We start from the raw sequence: 23,593 nt of genomic DNA, 5'->3' as shown, positions 1-23,593 counted from the left end.
AAAAAAAAAAAAAAAGAGACTGCACCTTTTTGTCTAAGCTTCCCCAGGGCTAGCACTTGGCTCTTTATTCCAAACCACATCAGAAAAGGACTCTGTGTCCTTGTTTGCACAGGTTCCAGTAAGGCAGTTTGGGGCTATTTGGCATGAYGAGCCCATGCCACTGTGGCCTTGGAGCAGAAACAGCAGGACCCTGTCTCCACCTGTCTCTGCTGTTAGCTCTCCACTACGTCAAACAAGGCCCTCGACAGCATTGTACAMCGTGCTTTCCTCCAGTGTCGTGTCTCAAATGGTCCACTGAAGCCAGTGGGTGACTGGTAATCCCTGAGAGTGGAAACGGTTTCCTTTAATGTCTGTTTTCACCAAGAATACTATCCTTGGTATTTAAGGATTAGTCTGCCAACATCTGTGTGTTCCTGTACAGATGGGAAGCACAGTGCACATATTAAGTGATCTTATGATGGAATATAATAAAAGAAAACTCACAGAAGTAGGAATTGTTTTTCTATAAGATAGCCAGGAAGAGAGAGCAGCTTTTTTATCTATGGTAAATGAAGCCACAGAGAATTACACTTATTAAGGACATTATCCTTTCTGGTGTTCCTTTTCCCTGAAAGTGAGGGTTAATACGTTCATCATGGTTGCTGAACATCAGCACTTTGGAGAGTGGGAAGCTGGAGGGAAGTAAGGCGGCGGAGGCTCAGATGCAGAGCTCTTTTGTGCTTCTTTTCCCAAGTATGTTCATGTGATGCACTTTTTAACATACATGAAGTCTTCAGAAAATATTAAGAGGATAAAGTACTTTGGGGCAAGGGAGGAGGAATAATATTAAATAAACAAGTTTTAGCATCCTCCAGTGGGCCTTGCTATGTTTTTAAAGATTTATGCCAAATGCGGGCTTTATTGGAATTTGATCAGATAAAGCTCAGTTGTTATGGGAATGTCTTTGTTCATCAGTTTTCCTGCCTGCTTTGAAGACTTCATCACATCTTTCTTTTATTAAGGTGCTTCTGTATTTATGAATAAAGCTCCYGCACCGTTCAGAAAAAGCTTGTCTTTTATGAATAAGCATTCCAGAAAATAAATAGGCATCACCACAAAGCTGGACAAGTGAAAACCCTGGGAGGGTGAAAAACAGTTGTTCAACGAGTGTTGTGGTATTGTTTTTAAGGTAGTTTTATTATTGTATAGACTGTCAAACAATAACAAGTAGTAATTGCTTCCTATGGAAACCATGCCATGTTTTGGTAACGCATCATAAAGCATYGTGAAAAATGCGGCTGAAATGCTGGGTTTTGTTGTTGTCGTTATCTGAGGCTGCTGGATGTGTGGGTACCTGCTAGGCTGTGGAGCAGGGGAATGTACCACGTGAAATATTAGAGGAAGAGACAGCTGAGTCAGAGTAAACATACTGCACCAGGTTGAAGCCCAAGGGGAACATCAGTTTGCAGTGAAGAATTTGAAGAAAGTGGGAGCAGAACTTTGGCCCTTTTCTCCTTTGTCAGGAGAGCCTGGTCCCCACCAAGTGCTCTTGTGGTGTTCAGCCAGGGCTGAAGAATCAGAGCCGCCTACACTCCAGACAGCATTAACCCCAGTTTTTTTAAGGGCTTCTTTCTTCACTTGGAGGTATAAGGAAGAAGATGCTATGGAACATATTACCCTATTATGAGTCAGATTTAAATTTAAACCACAGTCAGTCTTTCAAATACCTTACTTCCAGTTCAGACAGTGTTTTGTCTTGTTATTCAGTTAGAGAATAAGTTTAGAGTGAGCTACGATAAATTTGGGCCAAATCTCAGTAGTGCAAATCTGAGGCAATTTACACTAACTACAGTAGAGCTACTCCAGATTGATCCCAGTATAATCAAGAGCAGAGGGGCTTTTTTTTTTTTTTTTTGCCAAAAAGTACTGTCTCTCATGCCATAGAACAAAATATCAGGAAGCAGGGTTTGTGGCTCTGAACTGGCGCAGAATATCTGTATTACATATATCACCTGGGGCATTTGATTTTAATTGACTGCCATCGCTGTGACCCACATACAAAGTAATATATTTGAATCTCACAATTTTGGTATTGCTCTCCTGAAACCAGACTCTTGTAATCTGAAGGGTTGCAAGATTACATTATTTGGCAAATGTACAGTGCTCTTTGAAGTGCCAAATGCAGTATAACGTGTGGGCCTAATAACTTTCTACTCTACCAACCTCTTTTTCCCCCCTGTTCCTGAACCCCCCAAGCAACTACTCAGGCCTAGGGGATCAGAAGTAGTTATTCGCAGTACATTTCAGTCAGATTGCTTTCTGTTTGTTCCAGAATCTTTTTTTTTTTTTTTTTTTTTTTTTTTTGGTCCAGATACTGTATCCCCTACAAAAATTCAGTACTTTTGAAAGTGTGTATAGAGTACCTTTGGCAAAAAAGCTGCAAGCGTGGGTTAGGGGAAGTATTTAACACTGCGTCATATTCACTGTGACTTGAGAACTTATCTGCAATGCAGCCACCTCCTGCCAGGAACAGAGCAGTTACTGAAGAYGACTTGAAGGATATAATATCTCATTAGCTACTGGCACGAGCTGATGCGTCCTCCCAGCTATGGACTACTGTGTGCAGAAAGCTAGGACACTGAGCTAATGGAGAGATTTACTGCCCTTTGCGATATGTATACGTTAGGGGGAGCACAGGAATGTGCAGCAGGTCAGAGGCAGTCCTCTGGCTCACGGGGTTGAACTCCCGCAATTAAAGCTGCAATCCGTCGGAGAAACCAGAGTATGCTGAGAGACGCACAAGTTTCAACCAAGCCGAGCAGCGTGATAGCTGTCATGCTGAAGAAGGTTAGGTTGCCTTTCTAGCTCTGCACTASGAAGCCCTTAAAGAGGAGGAGGTTGTGCGAATGTTTTGAGGTCCATGGAGAAGGCAGCATTCAGAAGAAGTGGGGAGCATTGTCTTCAGGGCAAGCTAGCCAACAGAAATGGCTGGAAGAAAGCAAAAAGATCAAGTCTAAGGCCAAAAGAGGGAAAACCTTGCTATAGAGCCGTTTCAGACTTGAAAAGCAGGTGGCAGACCCTCAGCAAAAAGACTCCAAAAAATTCTCTCAGCATCACTCAGACAGCAGTAATGGGAGAACAAAATGACTGTGGGCCTCCTTAGGCTTTGCTTCCCTTTCTCAGTACTGCACCTATGCGGAAAAGCTGTGGAAGAGAGGTGTAGGAAAAGAACATGAAGCTTTGTTGGCAAGGAGCTTGTACAGTAGATAGTGAAATAGGCTGTCAGGGACAGGACCAAGGAAAAGCCAGAGGTTGTGAGACCTGTGCTTAGTGGGGAGATGAATAYGGGAGTACCCTGCAGGACTCAGGGGGTTTGGCTAGGAGACAGGAGGACCCACTCTGTTGTCGTTGACTTTGGCTCCTCTTTGTTGATATTTTAATAAAACATAATGTGCCTCTGGCAAGTTACAGCTAAATACTAGATAAGTTTACAGGATTTTTTGTTTTGCTTCATTTTACATAAAATCTTTCTTTGGAGCTATCTTAAAATCTCTTAAATGGCAGGAAATTGCACTCAGTATTTCAAAATCTTCCAGGAGAAGGACCCCAGACCCTCCGCTCTTGTTTATTGCTTATGCAATGCAGAGTCTTCCTGCCAGGTTAAGCATAAATCAGACTGAACAGCCTCAGGGCTGCATCCTCAACTTATACTGCACATGTATCTTCAGTGGCACRAGGAAGGCCTTGCTTGGGGAACAAATGGGGAGGAAATCCCTTCGCATGATATGTTCTCTTCCCTGAGGCTCTTGCTGTCACCACAGGGTGATRCAACGAGCCAGTCATAGTGATTCCCTAAAATATCTGACGTCCCCTCCCTTTTTGACCTGCTTTAGCCATTCATCTGTTTACCCTTTTCACACTTCACCTTCTTTCACCTTTACGTGAGTAGCAGCCAGCACAGTGAGGGAATCTTGATGCAGCTGTAGCCCATCCAGATGTAGAAAGAGTTGGGTTATGCGTGCAATACGTTCTTTTTATTTGCAAGTTTGCATGAAGAACGTGTCTGGCAAGTTCTGAGCAGATGGATCAGAGAGCTATAGCTTTTTAAAAGCTTTGGCAAGTACTCCATACCTTTGTATTTTGGCAGGCAATCTGCATCTCATATACTAGTCTCTAAAGATTCTGCCCTCAGTTTGAGCCTGATTCAGAGACCTTTGCAAGTAATGGAAAGACTTCCATTGATAAACAGGAGAGCTATAAACCCCTTCTGACTCCATAGCACTGAAAGCAGAATCTGACTTACTCTTTTGCAAAAGCAGTTACAAAAAGAGCTTGAAAAATCACACRGAGAATTTTCAGAAATCTGGCAGTTGGTCTCTTGCACTGGTGGTGATAAGAAAAAGCAAACATTCTGATAGCTGGTAGACTTTTGATTATCTTGCAAAATGTGTTACTTGGAGGTATTACACTTTACAGCTTACGTTTTCACATACATTGAATAAGAAATTGGAGAGAAGAGGTTGTAGTGGTTTGCAATAGAATTAAGAGTTTGCTTATCCTTGTGTCCAAGACAGTATCCAAGGCCTTGAACAAGAGAGTGAGAAAGGATTGAGAACTAACATGGAGGTTAAATTTCAGAAAGGACTGGGTGAAGTCACAGAGCTGTCTGAAGAGGCCTTTGAAATTTGGAATTAGGCAGCAAATAGCACATACAAATTTTGAAGACACAAGAGGCCGCATATGCAAATCGTAGGAATGTARTTATATTGCACAGGGCTATATTTTTGTCCCTTGCAATATTCTGTTAATTCCAAAGAGGTTATCCTAAATGTCTGATTTCAGCCATGATGCTGAGTATAGCTGAACTTATCTCTGCTCTAATGTTAACCAGCACATARCTTACCACTGGATCTTGTTGTCCGGACTTACTTACTTTGAGATCATAAGTACATGTTAGGTTATTTCCATTATTGTGAAAGGCCCTTGAAGTTCCAATAGAAACCATGGATAATGACTGATAAATAAGAGAAAGATTAGTAAGTCCACGAAGATGTTGTAATACAACAACATCASAGAAGTCTGAAATGATAGGGGAAGGAAGGAAGTTATCAGGGAGCCAACAACATCTGGAGGGAGGAGATCAGACAGTTCAGAATAAATGGAGAGAAAAAAACAGATTAATGAGAAGCTTTTACAAGATAATACCATATTTACTTTTATTCGGCGATAGCTAGAAACCACGCTTTCTGACTGCAGTTACCATCCTGAGTTCCAGGTCAACACAGAAGACAAGATAGGTATTCTTAGGTATCTTATTATGTTTTGCAAGTTCATCAGCTTGTTTTAAAAAAAGCATACATTGCCAAAATACATCCTACCACTTGATGACCATAGTTCTCAAACCTAGTTATAAAATACTCTTGTTGCTAAAGTGTAGCCTTTGATATGTGCCTCCAGTTTTCTTGGCTTCAATAGATGTATGTCATTGACACATCAGCCTGTTTATCATCACGGCTGAACCAATGTCAATTTTTTATTTATTTGCTTTTTCGGAGGTGATGAATTTGTTAGCCCAAAACTATTGCACTGTAAGTTATGTTTAATTGTAATTTTCCTGCTTTTTGACATCTTACTGTGGTATCTACAGGAAAATAAGAGTATTTACTGGTCAGGCCATCAAGCCTGAAGTAAACTAAGCCAGTTGCTTTTCTGGAGCTCTAGTTATTTGAAAGAACCAGTGTGTTTTCGGTGGAGCTCTTTCCTGTGATGTGTGTAGTGAGTCACAAAGACGGGCTGTACTGGAGACTGCTTTCAGTAGTTATTGTTTAGAGTACATACACTAATGTTTTCATTCAGCTATCCCCTACTTTAGCTGCCTACATATATATGAGAAAGCAAGTAGACAAACATTTGAGCAAAATATTTATCTGTTTCTGTTAACAGTGTCCTGGATCTTGGAGTTTTTTCTTCTATTCATGTTTTTGTTTTTTAACTGCTACAAGTACATTGAAATGAAGTACTGGTGCTTGGATTTTTAACAGCCTCTGATTTGCCTCGTTTTTTTAAAGAAGACATGTTTCTACTAATTTTTTTGAAACGCTTTTGTTGTTATGATTTATATAGCGCTCTCAGTGTATTTTATGGTTTGTAAGATATGCACTGACAATCATTTTCCTTATTTTTATACTTGGAATTGACCTATAGTGATAGAGTTATACTTGTTATGCAAGTTATTCTTGGGAGTRTTAGCCCATAAATAGTTTTATCCTCCAATATTTTTATCGATAGTTCAGTTTTTTGATACTTAAATAAAAAAAWTAGTTAAGGCACTCCCATTTTGCTGACAAATAAACAGAGCAGGTGGCATAAGTATTTTAGAGATCAGTCTTTTCTGGAAACTCATTTGTTTTTCTTCTGCAGCCAGTTTGAACCATGTCACTACTAATTGCACAGATCATGGTGATTCAGGCTATGCTTGTAAGGTGATATCAGAGTCAAGTCTCCTCGTAATGGACAGAGAGGAACACAGAAAAATTACTGCCAGCAGAGCAGAGAATCTCCCCTTTAAAAAACAGGACTGGGCAGAATGCCTCTGTAGAGCTAAAGAGCAGAAGATCTCAACAGGATTAATAACATACCAGAAATCTGGTAGACTTGATGGAGGAGGCATGTAAATGTTCGCACCACTGAGAACACCGACGGTGCTTCCCAAACATATGAAGATGTAGAGGCAAGAGCAATTTTTTTGCATTTGTCTGTGCTGCTTCCTCAGCCCTTTCCAACAATTACCTGCTTTATTCAGTTATCTAAATGAATTATTTATGTATTTATTTTTCCTTATAGTGCTGACAGTATCTTTATGTATGTGATTTCTAGAGATTCTTCATAGGTATTTTTAAGATTTTTAAAATACATTTTTAAGAAAAGTCAGAATAGAAAAACAGTGGGAGAAGGATTAGCAGTGCACATAGAAAATGATATCTAGAAGGCAAGGCTCAARTATACAAGATAGTATGACAAGAAGAGTTTAATAAGAGTTTTGGCTAAGAATTTGCTTTCAGGAGAAGGGGAGGAATCTCATCCAAAAAGAGGGACAGACAAAAGAAAGCTGATGTTTTTAAAATTTAAAGCAATGCTACTGAAGGAAAATTCCTGTGCACTCTGGGCCAGAAGGATGCTAGATAACCTTTTCTTAACACTTGAACCCATTCAGCTAATTCCCACATCATATAATCATACRCATATATTCCCAGTGTAATTCTTTCTTAAAAATGGCAACGATGCATTATCCCTATGTTGAAAGCAGGACCAAACAAACAGATCTACCTAGAACAGCATCCTATATTTAAAGGTTGCAGAAATTTTGTAGAACTCGAATTTAGAATATTTTGATCTTGGGCTTTCACTCATGCRTGAGTAAAGGTGTGCAAGCTCGCACCTGTGTGTATGCACTTTTTGTACGTTGTCAGCTACTTGTGCGTGCAGATGTTCAAACGTGCTGCTTGTGAGTGAGGGGGATGAGGCTGAGTGTGTGGAATTTCTGTCTCCTRCTCATGCAAGTGATTGAATCTGGCATTTCCAGATGCACCAAAGGAAAAAAAAGGGGGGGGGCCCTAGCAATTCAAGTTGTGATTYAAAGGGATATCAAAGTCTATGCCTTTTTAAGAGGGAGTGTTTAAACAAGATGCAAGAGGACGATGATAAAGAATTAAGTGGAACTTTAAATTGTAACCTCTTTTACATGCAGATTTTAAGTCTTCCTTCTCTCCTGTGTTCTCTTTTCTTTGTCTTCTGTTAATACTTTCAGTGTACTGAAAATGTAAATTAGATTTTACAGATAAACTCTTCTGGCCAAAGGCCTTYGCTTTTTAGTCTTTCATTTAGCTCCTGCAAATACAAGTCATACAACAATATTTTGAGCTGATACAGCATTAAAATTGAAATCTGATAGTGGAGTTTGATGTGGTTATGATGGGCCAAGTACAAAGGCAAGGTAAAGCAATGTTTATAGGTAAAGGTAATATCTCTTCTAAGACCAGTCAGAATAGTTGGAAGAAGTAGACAAACTTTGAAGCACAAAAGCTGTAAGGCATACAAAAGGCTGTGCATTTTTTGCAGCAGAACTAGTTGATCTAGTAGTGAGATCTGAGAGTGTCAAAGTACTGAAAGAGAAGTTTCCCAAAGGAAATGGGCTTAAGTTTGCGTTGGAAAAAAAGGACATGTTACTGAAGCAGAAGGTATGACCAGAAATTAAGTGCAAAGTAGTGAACCAAAGGGGGAAGACAACAGAGAAAACCTAAAATGCTGATGTCATAATAATTTGTGGAACACTTATTTGAAGAACATGTTGTATCTGTGGATACAGGTCAGAACGTTTTATAGCATGTACCACCATGTAGAATGCAGAGATTGAAGCAGATTTGCTAATCTCACCAAGTATGGCCCTTCTCACACTTAGTAGCTTTTTACGTAAGAACTACTAATGCCTGCTAAGCCCATGATGCTGATCATGGAAATTACTTATGCTGTACTTAGCTCGTGACCCTTTAGCTCATTCCTCCTGGCATAATTTTCTTCCAGAACACACTGCATAAACAAGTTGGAGAGAAGCCTTGCTTTCAGCTATCACAGTATGGATCATATGGAATAGCATTCACAGCTCTTTTAATCCACACTGATGTCATCCTATCCTTCTGTTTTGAAACCCGCAAATGCTTTTCTTATCATTCAGTTCATAGGTCAGGATGGATTTTCTCACTGCCTTTGAATATGTGTAGTGATCATCTCTTCTACTTTCATAAATGCCTTCCATGCCAAGTACATACTGACAGTCCTTGACTTTGTCTTTCTCTGGGAGTGGGATTGGGGTAAAGACATTCTCTTTTGGATTCTAAGGTGCAGCTGAGTCTTCATAACATACTGAAGACCAGTTACTGTTAACAGTAGGTTACTCTTAACATATTACTTATTTTTAGATCCTTACATCACTGCCAAACCTGCTGTGAGGTATGCAGTTTCTGGAGTCTTTGGAAAGATGACTATGCAGAAAGGAAGGGGAGAACCAAATTCATGTGTCTCTTTTGCCTTCTTTTTTTTCCCGCTCTCAGACATATCTGTGCAGAATGACAGCTGTGTTGTGTCCTCAGAAACACTTGAGTAAAGACCAAAGCGAAGGCAAAATTATGTTTGTGCTTCTCAGGGACTTTTCCAGCAGTGATTACCGATGCTCTTATCCCTCTGGCTCTTATGAGCAATGAGAGCCTCCTTGCTGCTGTCAGACTCTCTATAAACGGTTGTTCAAACACTTTGTTTGAAGGTTGCCTCATAAAAAGGGGCCCCAATGTTAAATGTTTGAATGCCTTCAATTTCTACCTAAGGGCATTTCATAACTCTCTGAATTTAAACCAATATCTTCCCATGTCTTTCCACTTCCCTAGTCCTACTGTAAATGCCTTAATCAGAAGGAAGAGGTAGAGCTTATTATACTGCTGTCCTCTCATAAGACAAATGTTATCATTTGCATCAAATGTACTGTGGGCATTTGAGCAGTCTAGTGCTCCAATGAAATAAAAAGGGAGACTGTACATGTTGGGCATGTAGAATCTGTTTGTTTCAGTGTTGCTTCTTTTTCATTTTGAAAAACATAATTTTATCATGATGACATAATTTCACACCTCTTTTGAAATATTTTTCTTTACATATATTATGCAGTTTCACCATTGTTTTACACCAGCACAGTTTGCTAGGTGTCAGGTAATCCAGGTTGAGAAAATAAGGGGAAACAATGAGAAATGTCTGCCAGTTACTCATTTGGAGATATACTTGGGTGGTTAAATAAAGGAAGAACCCAAAACAATGTACARAGTCATATGACTGACATGCCAAAAGTTACAAAGTGGTGTTATCATATGTTCTTGGTTAGAATTGMCTTAACATTGCATTGCATTCTGTCTCCCTGCATCACAAAACTATCAACATAGTAATAACTAGGAAACTAGAAAGCTGTTAGCAGCCAACAGCCCAATTATTTTCTTTTAAGAGTTAGAGAAAGTAATAGCAGTCTATGCCTGTGTGTGGGAAAGTGCTTGCTCAATTGGTTAGGCATAAGGAGGACTTGACATTCTAGGCACACGTTGCTGTGTCTTGAAAGCGAGGAGACTTTTTTTTTCTAAAGGTGATTTTGTTGGATGCTCCGTAACTAGCTTTGATAAATCTTCCGACACAAATACTGACCARTTGAGATCAAAATCTGGACAGAAGCAGCATCATCTGTTGCACAAATCCATGTGTAGCCAAGTTTCACACCTCACAGAGTTTCCACATGCCCCCAGATTAGCTGTATGAATTAGCTGTGTGTATACTTTTTTCCTGTTTTTAATTTTAATATATAACCAGTAACGGAACTCAAAGGGAAGACTGGAAGCATTAATAAGGCAGCAGTGCACGGTTTAGTTATGGGTGAACAGTATAACATCTTCCGTGTGCTGAACATATTAAACAGGTTCTCCTTCAGCATCTGGTATGCTGTAGCCAGTGCAAGTATTACTGAATATGGTAAAATAACTTCACTTTTCATGTCCTARTTTATTGTGATCTCTTGTCCTCTTGTGTTGCAAAATAAGAGTTCGTTACAGTCTTTTTATATGTTTTTTCTTAATACGGAATATACAATAGTGTTTTACTTGACAACGTAAGCCGATTTCTCTAGGGTGTTTTCATATTGCCTTTATCTCCCCATACCCCTAAGAAAATTCTTTATAAAGCAAAGAGAAAATGTGGAAATACATTTCTCATTTTTGAGAGCCAAACATCTTTAGTTGTGGGATGCACTGCAGCAGTGACAGGGCAAAATGGTGCCATGGCTGTACCCCTGCACTTAGAAGTGTGGAACAACCGGTGATGGATAGAGACAGTTTGCAGCACAAATCCTGAGAGAAATGAGACATGAAAGACCAGGTTAGACAGTCTCCTTTACCACAGTAGTGAGCTGATTTAGTCCCTGTTCTTGTTGCCGTTAAAGTAGGTAGTAAAGATTTTGTCAAAACCATGTACTAATCAGAAACACACTGTTGCTTTCCTGTACTGAAATAAACTGACAACATGGCCAAATGTTCATCTGCTATGTAGAGCCTTGAGTTTTTGCTGCTATTTTAGCTGTCTGTCTTTGTTTTATTTTGATAAAAACCTACTATATTTTAATCTATAGGCAGTCATATTTGTTGTTTCTTGCAGGTTCTAAAATCCAAAGAATTATCATCACCAGGACAGCGCTACATTGATAGCAAAGTAGTTAAAACCAGAGCTGAAGGAGAATGGCTATCTTTTGATGTCACTGAGGCTGTACATGAATGGCTCCATCACAGAGGTGACAACATGGGCACTTTCCCCTYGCTCCTGACCCAGCTCCTCCTCTATTAATTCAGCACTATTTCAGGTTCACTCCACATGTGAAAATCAATTCCACTTACTTTCGTGTTTTGCAGACAGGAACCTTGGATTTAAGATAAGTTTACATTGTCCGTGCTGCACCTTYGTGCCTTCCAATAATTATATCATCCCAAATAAAAGTGAGGAGCTTGAAGCAAGATTTGCAGGTAATGAAAGAAAAAAAATTCTTAAAATGTTATGATACGTGCTAACTGTGGAGAAAAACAAAGAGCTCTTACTATCTCTTCAAAATAGAATTCAACTTATTGAGTAAAGCTTACTCATTTGAAATCTTGATTCCCAACTGGTAGTAAATGGTATTGAAGGCACAAGCATAAAACTGTTATCAGCTGAACTATTCTGAAAGCAAATGGTACAAATAAGTTGTTTCATTCCATGAATTCAGCTTTGATGTCTTTAAATGTTGCTGTTACAGTTTACAGCATATGCACTGGGTACACATGCATTCAATTTTGGATATTTAGGAGATCTGGGAAGACAAATGGACAGTAGACAATCCAGTGTTGGATAGTCATGAGAAAACTTGCTGAGTGCTTTCTAACTAAACTTTTTGACTGCTGTCCATCCTAGTATTGTGATGGTTCAGCGAAGATGACAGCTGGAAAGTCGAATTAGGATCACATGTGGCACACATGTAAGCTGCTTGCAGTAGATCTGTGTGTGAGCGTGGTGCATTTTAGAAGTGTGTCAGAGAAAACAATCCTTGGCATGACAAATTTTCAAAGTTTAGGCGACAGGCGGCTAGTTTGCTCATTAACTCCCCCAAAAAAGCAAGAAAGGTAATTCTAATGGGAAGGGCACAGTTCCCTGAGGAGTCACTTCCGTGACATAAAGACRTTGAATACTGGCTGCCTGCTATCCAAGAGTGACAAATCATCTCATATCTAACTTAAGCTGCCTGATAGCAGCTGTCTAAGCTAAACCAGTTACCCAGTCAATGGGGGAAAAATGACATGGTCAGGATGTGAATCAACCTACCTGTTGCAAAATGGGATGAATTGCTATACAGAGGCTCCTTCCTCTGTCCTCACTGTGTATAGAGCATCAGAGCCTTTGTAGGTACCTAAAAAAAATACTTCCAGCTGTTTTCACAGTGCTAAATAACTTTTTTCTTACTTTTTTTTGTTATGTCAGCAACATTTTAACAGAACTATATTAGTTAACACTGAGTATCTCAATATCTACTCACCATTGCTGGCACATTCCATTTATTGTAACTTATATTTTGTATATTCATTGCACATAGTATTTTTTATGCYGACAATTTGGTTGGTGAAAAATTAAAGACTGGATTGTGTGGCTATAAAAAAAATAATAGTTTGTATCTAAGGCTATGGATGTGTGCTTCTTATGAACAGCAGACAAGTGAGATAGCACAAGTATATCAAGGTCACATAAACTCCCTTGTGTTTTTAAACCAAGTTTTGGTTTCAAAAAAGGAATTACTATTTAGTGGCATTGATTGTGCAGTCATTACCATTAACCAGTACATACTCAATGTAGCAATCCAAATTCTATATGTGAAATTCTCATTTATTCAAGTATATCACGATTTGGTTCATTTGTTTTGTTTTTCAAGGATTCAGCTATATTCTGTCTCAAGTATATTTTTACCATTGTTTCACTATGTTGAGATTTTTTTTCTCTAAGTAATTATCAGCACTGTACATGTGAGTAAGGCCACTGTATGTATTTACTATGAATTTCAAAATTGTATGACATTTGATCAATGTGAATGTTACAGAATGAAAAATATATCTTTTTAGATAGCATTATCTGCTTCAGGAAGTTAATTTTCGAAAGGCACTTAGCAAAAGGTATAAAATTCACTGTTTGAACTGCTAGAAAAAGCTAACACCTTGAGTTCTTTTGCCCGTTCTGTTGTCAAGATAAGAAGCTAGTAAGTGTTTCAAGAGAGAAAATACAAAATGTGAGGTCACTGATTTCTACTTCAAGAARAAATGCTTTGATGAATGTCCTTGCCATATATATACAAAAGAAAGGCCTAGAATAACTGATTTCCTGGGGAAATTAACAGGATTAAATAGACTGCCAGTGGGAGACAGAAAGAGAAGTTACAATAATGAAAAAGAGGTAAATGTGATRGAGAGGAGGAGTTATTCAGTCAGTAGTTAAAGAGAACTAATTGGATGGAAGTAAGCAGTGGGAAGTGCACCTTAAGCATCCAGAGTAGCTTTAAGTGTGTCATGAGGTTTTAAAAGCTGTACAGCTACTCAAAAATTGGATTACTGCCCTAAGTGAGGTGGCAAAATCGTCATAGCTTGGGACATTTGAAACTAAGTTAGGCGGAGCGAGTAGGCACATGTTGTGGGATGAAGTAAGTGACCCAAGATGTCTTTTTTGTTATTCATTTCAACTGTTTTGGTAAATGTACTGAAAAGTCATTCTAATGGCTCTGAACGTGTGATGGCTGATAAGATAGATGCATAAGAACTGTGAATGTCCTAATGCAGGGATCTCAGGTTGAAATTTGCTCCCACTTTGCCAGTGAACACACTCAGCTGACACCATCATTGCCCAGTTTCTGAGAGAACTTTTTTTTAAAGAGATGGTTTATTTAACTTGTGAAGAAAAAGCAACACAATGTTTATCACCAAAATGTATTTTTTGAAGGTATTGATGACTACACATATTCCAGTGGTGATGTGAAAGCTTTAAAGTCCAATAGGAAAAAATACAGTGGGAAGACCCCACATCTTCTGCTAATGTTATTACCCTCCTACAGACTTGAGTCGCAACAGCCCAGTCGGCGGAAGAAGCGTGCTCTAGATGCTGCCTATTGTTTTAGGTAACTATGCATCTGTATTCMGTAAACTTACATAGTCACACAAACCTAAGTGCCTTGGAGGTGTGATGTAGTTGCTTATAATATAAACTGACGTTTCTTTTTGATAGGCGTTTATACAGGACTTGGCCCCTCACTTGCAGACCAGCGGTGTCTGTGCCCAGCAGTACTCTCATGGTTGCTTAGGATGTGCAGCTGGTATCTGCCAAGCAGTCTCCCCTCCCAGGGAACATAATGGCAAAAGAGGAGGCTTTATGGCCTGAGAAAGCAGGAAGCTGAGTTCTGTCTGGGATGTTCCCAGGCTTATTGGCTCCGTAATTGTAGACAAATTGTGAGCTCCAATATGTTCACCTACTCAGATAGGCCATTCAGTAGGACCTGGAGAAAAAAATACTTACTGGTTCTCCAGCCAAACCATTAGCTTTGGCTGTATAAGCAAGTACTGCCATGCTTAAGCACCTGATTTCAGCTACAGTATAAGCTATTTTTAGTGTAATTTGGTTGTAAATTGCTGAGAATCAGAATTTCCTCCCTGTAAAGCATCTTTCAGGCAGCAAGCAGCTAGATTATTTTTTATCTCCTATGTAGGCTTTTTATGACTGATGCATTTGTCTGTATTTTATTTCCAGGAATGTTCAGGATAATTGCTGCCTGCGTCCACTTTATATTGACTTCAAGAGGGATCTTGGCTGGAAATGGATTCATGAACCTAAAGGGTATCATGCTAATTTCTGTGCAGGAGCATGCCCGTATTTATGGAGCTCAGATACTCAGCATAGCAGAGTAAGTAATGACTTTGGTAATTTTCAGCTCTATTTTATAACTGCAGGGTAAAATATGTTTCTAGGACTGTCATCAGTACCAATGCCAAAAGCTTCCATTTATTTTCCTAATAACTTAGGATGGTGAAATATGGCCCTGCAGAGGGACCTGAACGTGATTTTAAGCTAAAGTTGAAGTAGAGGGCGTGTATTGTCTCAGAGATTTATTTTTAATGTATTCATCAATATGACATATGGATGTATCAAATACTGTTTCTGAATATTAACATAGTATAGCTTTGGAAGGCTGCCTGAAAAGGGGACCRTTCACCAAAGAGCAGAAGTGAAAGATGGCACAATGAATTCCCTCAAGAGGCAATGAGGGAGRCACACTATCAGAGCGATAATGTGGCTGAATCTTACCACCTGATTATCACCTACTTTRTGATTTGATGTTCTTCATTTTGCATTGTTATTGATCTGCTACCAGACCAAGAAACGATCTGAATCTACTGCCATTTCATGAAAATGTGCCAAGCCAAGTATTTCTTCTTTTACTCTGAAAGTTCTTGCACTTTGAAAGTTTGTATGTAAAAGAGAGACTCTTTGTCTGTGATGCTGATGAACTGACAGGCATCTGGGATGTTGTCTTTTTTTTTTTTTTTTAGGGATTGGATGTGGTATTTTAGCCACCTATGTTAGGGTGAGTGGAATTGTGCCTTCAAGCGCTTATTTCTCTCTACTGACACTAAGGCCATGTAGACAGTAAATGCAAGTGGCGGACGTAGGCATTGCAGTTGTCATAAAGTAAGGCTTTTACTCTCAGATTCACACTAATAATGATGCCTCCCTCTCTTGAAGCCACCTTTAAAATACCAGGTCAACATTAGGCAGCAGTAAGAACTCCTCATGTCAGATTGCTTTCCCTTTGGCATGGAAGGGTATTGAAGTCCAGGTCTGTGTTCTTCTGGAACTTAAACAGCTAAGTCTTATGGTCCTCATAGCTGTCACTGGCTGTGTCCTTATAGTACTAGCAGTGTCAGCAGGCACAGGTATAAATATGGTAAGTATGTTCCTTTGCAGATGTGCAGTAATAGTGTACGTAGTTTGGAGCAGCACTGTTTTTTTAAGGAAAGAGGAAGAATAACTGTCACGGTCGCAAATACGTGGTTTGGATAGTTACCCAAGGAGTCAAAAGTTGCTTAATAAAGTAAGTAGTGTTGTTGTCCTGAACAGATCTTCTGTCTCTCTAAGCTGTAAATGTTGTGCTGAAGCTCTAGGAAAAGGTCACTTAGTGTTTAGCTAACACATTAATGGCATCCTCGGAAATACCTATGTATCATCAGTGGGTAACCTACATACTTCCCGTGCAGGGAACCATGCACATGAATCTAATGTGATGGAAAGCGCCAGAGCTGCTGACTTTACCGCAGCTGATTCTCAGCAAGGGTAACTGCTGGTTAAGTCGTAGTTCTTGCACAGTGGCATTAAGGGACCTACTAAAAGGTAGTGTGGGAGGAACGGCAGAGGGATGCTTATGCACTAACGGGCTCTCTTCGCTGGTGCACRAAATCCTGTGACAGCAAATGGTAATCTGAAGACACAAATGAAAGCCTTCCAGTGTTTTCTTTCCATATCAACATGGCGTGCGTGGTAATTTAAAGGGTGACATTTTCAGGGCAKGCTCCAGGCACGTACCTGTTCTGGGATTTAAGGCTGTCAAGTTAAAAGCTTAGGAAGCTCACGGGGGTGACAACAGATTGAACTRGAGAAACGTACTGAAATATTAACGTCCAGGAATCTTCCTGTTGATTTCAGGGCTTCCTGTCAGGCACCATCGGAAGAAATGAAGCAGAAAGGAATTTGATTTGCAGAGTGTCAGGAAGGCAGGGATAACCTTCTTAATCACCCTTTTTTCCTCTCTCCTTTTAGGTACTCAGCTTGTATAACACCATAAATCCAGAAGCCTCTGCCTCTCCGTGCTGTGTGTCCCAGGATTTAGAGCCCCTCACCATCCTGTACTACATTGGCAAAACGCCCAAAATCGAACAGCTGTCCAACATGATCGTAAAGTCTTGCAAATGCAGCTAAAGAATGCCCCGAAACAGCATGACGTGTGTGTATTAAAAAAAAAAATACCAAGGAAAAAAGAAAGAGAGAGAAAGAAAGAAAGAAAAATGAAAACCCAGGTTCATCAGTGTTAAAAGAAAAAAAAAAGAAGAAGAAAAAAAGCGGTACTAGTCTGAACTGTTTGAAAGTTTGTTATGTTTTTTTTTAACTGGCATCTGAAGCAAAACATTGAAGGCCTTTATCCAACATTTCACCTACACATAGTGTGAGATAGACAAGAAGCAAAGTTAAAGGAAAAAAAAACCTTTTAAAAAATAAACACTGGAAGAAATTTGTTAGTGTTACTATGTGAAAGGAAAAAAACAGGAAAATCCCATGAAGTGGAGTTGCTGTATCTGTCTCGTGCCTTACTTGATCTCTCTGTATCGTTACGCAGTAGGCATCCTACCCATTCCTCTTAGCTTTAGAGTTAACAGTGCATTATTTATTTGTGTGTAAAAACTATCAAACGAACATTTCCATATCACCCTTGGAAAAAAGAAAACCAGCAAATGTGGACAAAGYGGAGACCAAATAAGCTGCCAGAAATGCATATAAAGCCTAAAGGAACTCAAACGATTCTGAAAAGTAGTGGCTAGTTTAGCTCAATTAAAATAGAATTCAGTTATTACATTATTGAGAAACTCTGCCTTTAAAATACCTTGTTTTTCATGCCAGCTGCCTAGGGAGGCTTCTTGTAAGGTCTCAAACCCTTGTTTTAAATACTGAATAACTTACTAATAAAGGACACTCTGTTTCAGTCTCAAAGACAAGTCTTTAAGATTTTTTTTTTACTGTAAATGATTTAAAATGTCAGTTTAGTAAACCAGTGAAATATTTAACATGTACTGGTCTAATCTTCAGACCTTAATATGTTGCTGTATAGCTATGCTATGGGATTTTTTGTTCTTTTGGTATATATAACCATACCTAGAGTATTACAATAGGTGGGTAGTAAAAGCCAGCTTAATTGGAAACATATCTGTAGATCTCTATTTGTAAACTATTAAAAAATTAAGTACTTTATGTGTAATGTGTAAATTTTCACCATATTTTTGTACTCTGTAATACTGTCAGCTCTCATGAGTTTGAATTTSAATTTGGGGCTCTTTTTGATCACTCAGAATCATGTGTTTCCCTCTAGCTGGCCAGTATGAGTAGAGTCCCTGTATTTTGACTTGCACTACAAATACATGTTTTATAATAATTGCTATACATGTGCTTTGTATATTGTTCATCATTATGACATAAGCTACCTGACTCCATTTGTTTTTTGTTTTATAAAAAGGGTGGATTAAAACGATCTCTCCTTCCCTCATTCCCTCGCTCCTAATTCATCCCCATTTGTAACATTTGAATCTCAGTGTGATTCAGACTTCTACACTTTTTTTTTTTTTTTTTTTTTTGGCTATAGACATTTAAACAGATGGACAGGGAGCAAGATTTTTCAAGAAAAGATGTCCCAGCCTGAGTGAGGCGAGGCAGACCCTTACAGAGAATGACATTCACCACTGTGCAGAAGGCTAGGACGAAGCGGATGCCTCAGCAGTGCCTTCAGAGCAGGGCTCGAGTGGGAACGTTATCCACGCAAAGGCCTCGTGGTGGCCTGTCGCTCAGCAGGGACTTTCACCTGCGGTTAGGCTCTAGGACTGAACCCGCTCCTATTGCAGTTAAGAGGTTTGCCTTTAACTTCTCTAAGGCCACGGCAAGCCCCTGAAGGCGATCGGTGCACGTAAGGAATTGCAGGATCGGCCCCTTGATTTTGTGAGYTTTGTCAAAAAAAATTTTTTTTTAATTGAGTTCACATAAAAAGCTTTACTGTTTTTTTTTTTCAAAAGGAAAAAGAAACAGGTTCCTAGAATGTTTTTGTACATGCTTAAAAAATCTACAGCATTCATTTCATTTTAAAAAATCCCTAAACTCAATAAGCCAAAAAATCACGAAGAGGAAACGTTCAGTTCATTTCACATGATGAATGGTTTTGAGTGGCAAAGCTCGAAAACTGTGCTAGAAACAAACTACTTGGATGAGAAGGACATTTTCTGTCATTGACCTAAATGGTATCAGGAAGACGCTCCTGGGCTTTATGTTGTTAGCTCCAGTTTTAAGAAGTGCAATTTCTTTACCTTCAGCAGAACACTGATGTAAAACTGAAGTGCCGCAGTGGCTTGCACACATTGCTCCTCTGGACTTCAGTAGAGCCTATGCTTTTTGCCTAGATGGAAATGTAGCCCCACAGATGGTCTAATCCCACGCATTGACTCAGCGCAGAGGAGGAGGTATGTTAGACTTTTGATTTATTTAGTGAGTTAAGATTCACAAGTGAAAAATCTGTCCTGCTAGTACTTGTGTGAGCCAGATTTACTCCAACRAGAAGATGCACTGAACTCAGTGAAACTCCTCAGGGTAGTAAATACTCTGGATGTTGCTGTACACAGCAGCAAAAGTAGTTTTATCAGGTTCAGTATGAGAAATGTATTTTTGTTGGGCAGGAAATGGAGCAAGAATGAACACATTTTAAAAAACTTAAAAACATTTTTGCAATTCTCTACCGTGTGAATGCAGCTCAAAGCCAGTTTTGAGCTTGCTGATTTGAAAAAGTGGAATACAAGATCCCGTGGTTGTCCAACTCTACTCACTATGCGCTGGACGCAGCTGAAAATTTTGATTTGGATTTGGAGTTTTTGTTCTCTGAATCTAAGTATGAAACCTTTTTTCTTTAAGTCCTTACCCCAGAATCAGATATATTTTTGTTTTTACTTTTTTTCCTCAGAAATGCACTGATAGTATTTGAAATACTCTATTAYAAAGGTCCTGCAACCTGGGGGTTGGGAGGTGGTGGAGAATTAACTGTGTATTTCCCTTTAGTTATCAAGGATGTTAGGCCTGATCCTACAGTGTGCAGAGCTCCTGGATGAAATTCCCTTCTACAGAGTGGGATATTGTGAGGCCTAAGCGCCCCTTGGTTCTGATGTAAATCCCCCCGAACGACGTTCAGATGGGACAAGCTCAAAGACCTTGTACCAGTGGCTTTCTTATGAAGAGATAATTACCCAGCAGTAATTACCTCTCAGCAAAGTCACTAAGACTTGGTGATACCCAACATTTGGCAGGAAATGTTCAGCCCCTTGAAAGATCAGACCCAAAGGGGTTACGTAGGGCTGAGGGGGAATCTTAGCACCTAGCGGAGTGGGTTAGACAGCATTTTTTGTGTCTTTAACAACAATTCAATTGTATGGTGGCATGGTTTAAAGGAAAAAAGAAAAAGCAACATAAGGACAGCTGTGTTGTACTTTGGTGATCGATTACTCTGTATTTTAACACATTGTATGTCTGTTTTTGTGGTGCTCTAGTGGTAAATAAATTATTTCAATTGTATGCTGGTGTTGCTTTCATATGGCAGTATTCTTCTGAAGTAGCAAATTCCTTAGCTCTGTCTCAGCTTAATCAGTGCAAAGCATTTTTTTGTGTGTGTGACCTTGACATGGCACGGCATAGACTGAGGTTAAGAAAACCGTTCAGGGTAAGAATGGATCACTCCAATGCTCTAAGGATTGCTTTCCACGGAGCGACTGCGAAATGCCTGTTGGCCTACAGGAAAGAAATGGCTTTGCTTGACTGTCGGGAACAGCAGTTTCCCGTGTGTGCATAGGACAGGTACTGCCCTGGGTAGGAAAGGCATTACCCCACTGCCTAGCTGTGCCCCGTCCCTCATCCAAATCATGCRCTGGTAATTCAGGGCCTCTTTGCCAGTTACTGCACTTACTGATGATGTTGGCTTTTATCTTCAGTAATGACTTTGAACTCAGAATAGTTTGTCTATTCTGAGTCTCAAAATAGTTTGTTGCTTATTTCTGCAGTGCTGTGGGAGGTGAGAAGGTGATCTGAGTCCATTTCTTGGTGCCCATACAGTAAAGGGCCCCGTACCATGACATCCTGTAGCAGAGCTCTGTGAAACTGTTGATTTTGTGCACTGTATGATGTGGTGTATGGGATGAGGTTGTGTTTTGGATGAGAGGCACAAGCTGGAACTTGGGAAATTCTGACTTCATGCAAGGAAAGATTTTTACAGTCAGGGTGGTCAAGCACTGGAACTGGTTGTCCAGTGCTTGCGACGCCTCCATCCATGGAGATACTTAAAACCCRACCGGACACAGCCCTGAGCAGCTGGCTGCTCTGACTGGGCCTGCTCTGAGCCGGAGGGAGGATTGCCCCTTCTCACCTGGGCTATCCCGTGACTCTGCAAGCGTTGCAGTCCTGCCCAGGCGTTACTCCTGTCACTGGCAAAGCGCATGCGAGAGCTGCTGGCACTCCACTGTCACAGTTATTCCAGTTTGTTAACAGCAGATGCGTAGCTGCATGGAAGTGATTTTCTTTGACAGGAAATAGTATTCCCTAGATTGCTGCAAGTCTCTCTCCGTGTGCTCTGCAATGTACAATTGCGTTATCTAAGCAATACGAATCGAGGAGCTTTGCTTTCTTAGACCTTCTGCAGCTCTAGTCATGTGAATAAATAAAACTCGCAGGAGGAAGGGCTGCAGGATATAACTTCTATCGACTTTTAGAGYTGATAAAAATCATATATGAAAATGCTTCTGCATTGAGACTGCTCACAAGAAGGGCTGAACATCTGCTGCTCCTGGTGGTTTCTCTGAGATCTAAGGGGTGCATAGCATTTCTTGGCATGAGGGAAAGATATGTTTATGCCAAATTGTTTAGTGTTATTGTGATAAATTATAACAAATGGCCCCCGTGGTCTGTGAATATGTGTTTAAGAATGCAACTTGGGATGAGCGTAAAAACAATCTTTGGGGTCATTTAACCACAGTTATACTCCGGTCTTATAGTGGTCTGTCTTAATTGATTTCAGTGAGTTTATMCTAGCATAAAATGTGGTCCTGCAAACATTGTCAGATACTAATTTTCATTCTATTTTTAGTTATATAACTATAATTACATGCTTTTAACATGAATGTAATCTGCCAGCCCCATTCTTATGAAAGGTAGYCCTCACAGAGTTTTTACAGATGAAAATACTTTGCAATCCTGGCTGCTTTATTTCTGAAATCAATGAATAACAGGAGAGTTTGATGGGGAAGTTGACTGGAGTTTTAGATGGAGTCATAGTTGCGTAGATAATTAAAGAGGCACAAAGTTGAGGGAACACACTGTGCTAAGAGAGATTTTATAGTGTGGGGCTGAAAAAAGTGGGAGCTGTCCCACGATAATGAGATGTAATCAAAGAGCTACGCCCAAGTAAAAGTAAACTATTTATGCAGAATATTTTGCTTCGYGGTTTGCCTTTTCCCTTCACTAACACAGCCTCTCCAGGCTGTATCAGTGAAGCCCTTGCTGCTCTGCTTGAATCAAACTGTGGTTAATAAATGTGGAATATTCAATATAGGAAAAATCCCAAACCATGTAAATGTCTTGAAAACCAGTTTTTAGGCCAAAATGTGCCTCTTAGATCAGACAGAACAGATTCTATGAGGAGCCATGAGTTCTGGAAGAAAATAAACTGAGCGGTTATGTAATTATATGTGGTTATAAAGTAGATGTGAAGTAATGTAGTTGGCTTGTCAGTGGGTATGGGTGTAACATTAATTTCTTCATCTGTATAAAAATAAAATTAAATGGAACAGAAAGCTGATGAGAACTTCCAATCAAATTTGATATGCTCATTTAATGAAGTAACCTGTTGGAATCTAATACARAATCCCTTGGGTATAAACCTTTCTTAAAACAAGTGGTGGTCCAAAAAACAAATGTTGCCTTTGAATGGGATGTATTAATGCCAAATCAAGACGATGGCAGGARTAGAGGAAGGGTCAGTAGTCACCGACCTCTGGGTCTCAATACTATTTKCACATACTGTAGCCTGCTCCCCCTTAAAAAGATGCCTGCAACTTAAAGCAAAAACATTTGCCCTAGGACAGGGAACCACCTAGACACAAACGGCAAATGGGACTTGAGTCTCTTTATRCAGTGAAACTCACCATAAGGTGCAGAAGGCAGTTGTTACATATCGTTTTTTTCTGGCTAATTACAGACGAATCAAACTGAAATGTTGACATGTGAGCCCACATTTTACCAAAGTCTGAAATCAGTTAGTTAGAGCTCTGACGTAATGTTCAAGTCCGAATCACTTTTCCAAAATTTGGTTAGGCCCAATCCTGCAACTGGTTTATAAACAAAGTTTAATGGCCACATTCACTGCTGGGGTGTGTAAAGCCGTGAGGTGCCAGAAGTTTTTGCACTCGAGAAGCTCTGAGCATACCAGGTGCAAGCCTCGCAGGAGTGCTTTATTTCTTCCTGAGACAGAAAGATCTACAGACCTGATTCCCATTGTCGTAATGGCAGTCAGAGACAGTCAGAGTATCCCTACACATCATGTTAGTTCCCAGGGAATTAATAGTGGGATACAAAGACCTTAGGTCACCTCATTCTTACGTGATTAAAAGACCAGCAGTATGGGACTGATGTGATGCGT

At 39.7% G+C, this 23,593-nt stretch overlaps 1 protein-coding gene across 1 annotated transcript in view; it reads left to right on the top strand.

Annotated features, from left to right (window-relative positions):
• TGFB2 (transforming growth factor beta 2) overlaps positions 1–20,481 on the top strand; it is a 69,302-nt gene extending 48,821 nt beyond the window's left edge. The window contains exons 3-7 of the mRNA XM_085326082.1: positions 11,212–11,344; positions 11,463–11,573; positions 14,062–14,236; positions 14,863–15,016; positions 16,927–20,481. Coding sequence (XP_085182208.1) covers positions 11,212–11,344; positions 11,463–11,573; positions 14,062–14,236; positions 14,863–15,016; positions 16,927–17,085 — 732 coding nt within the window. The 3' untranslated portion in view covers positions 17,086–20,481. The remainder of the gene's footprint in view (positions 1–11,211; positions 11,345–11,462; positions 11,574–14,061; positions 14,237–14,862; positions 15,017–16,926) is intronic.
• Positions 20,482–23,593: the final 3,112 nt, after the last annotated feature.

Source organism: Rhea americana, unplaced genomic scaffold (assembly GCF_003343005.1).
Source record: "Rhea americana isolate MKP2758 unplaced genomic scaffold, rheAme1 scaffold_127, whole genome shotgun sequence".
Lineage (NCBI taxonomy): Eukaryota > Metazoa > Chordata > Aves > Rheiformes > Rheidae > Rhea > Rhea americana.
This window is presented reverse-complemented; position numbering and strand designations above follow the sequence as displayed.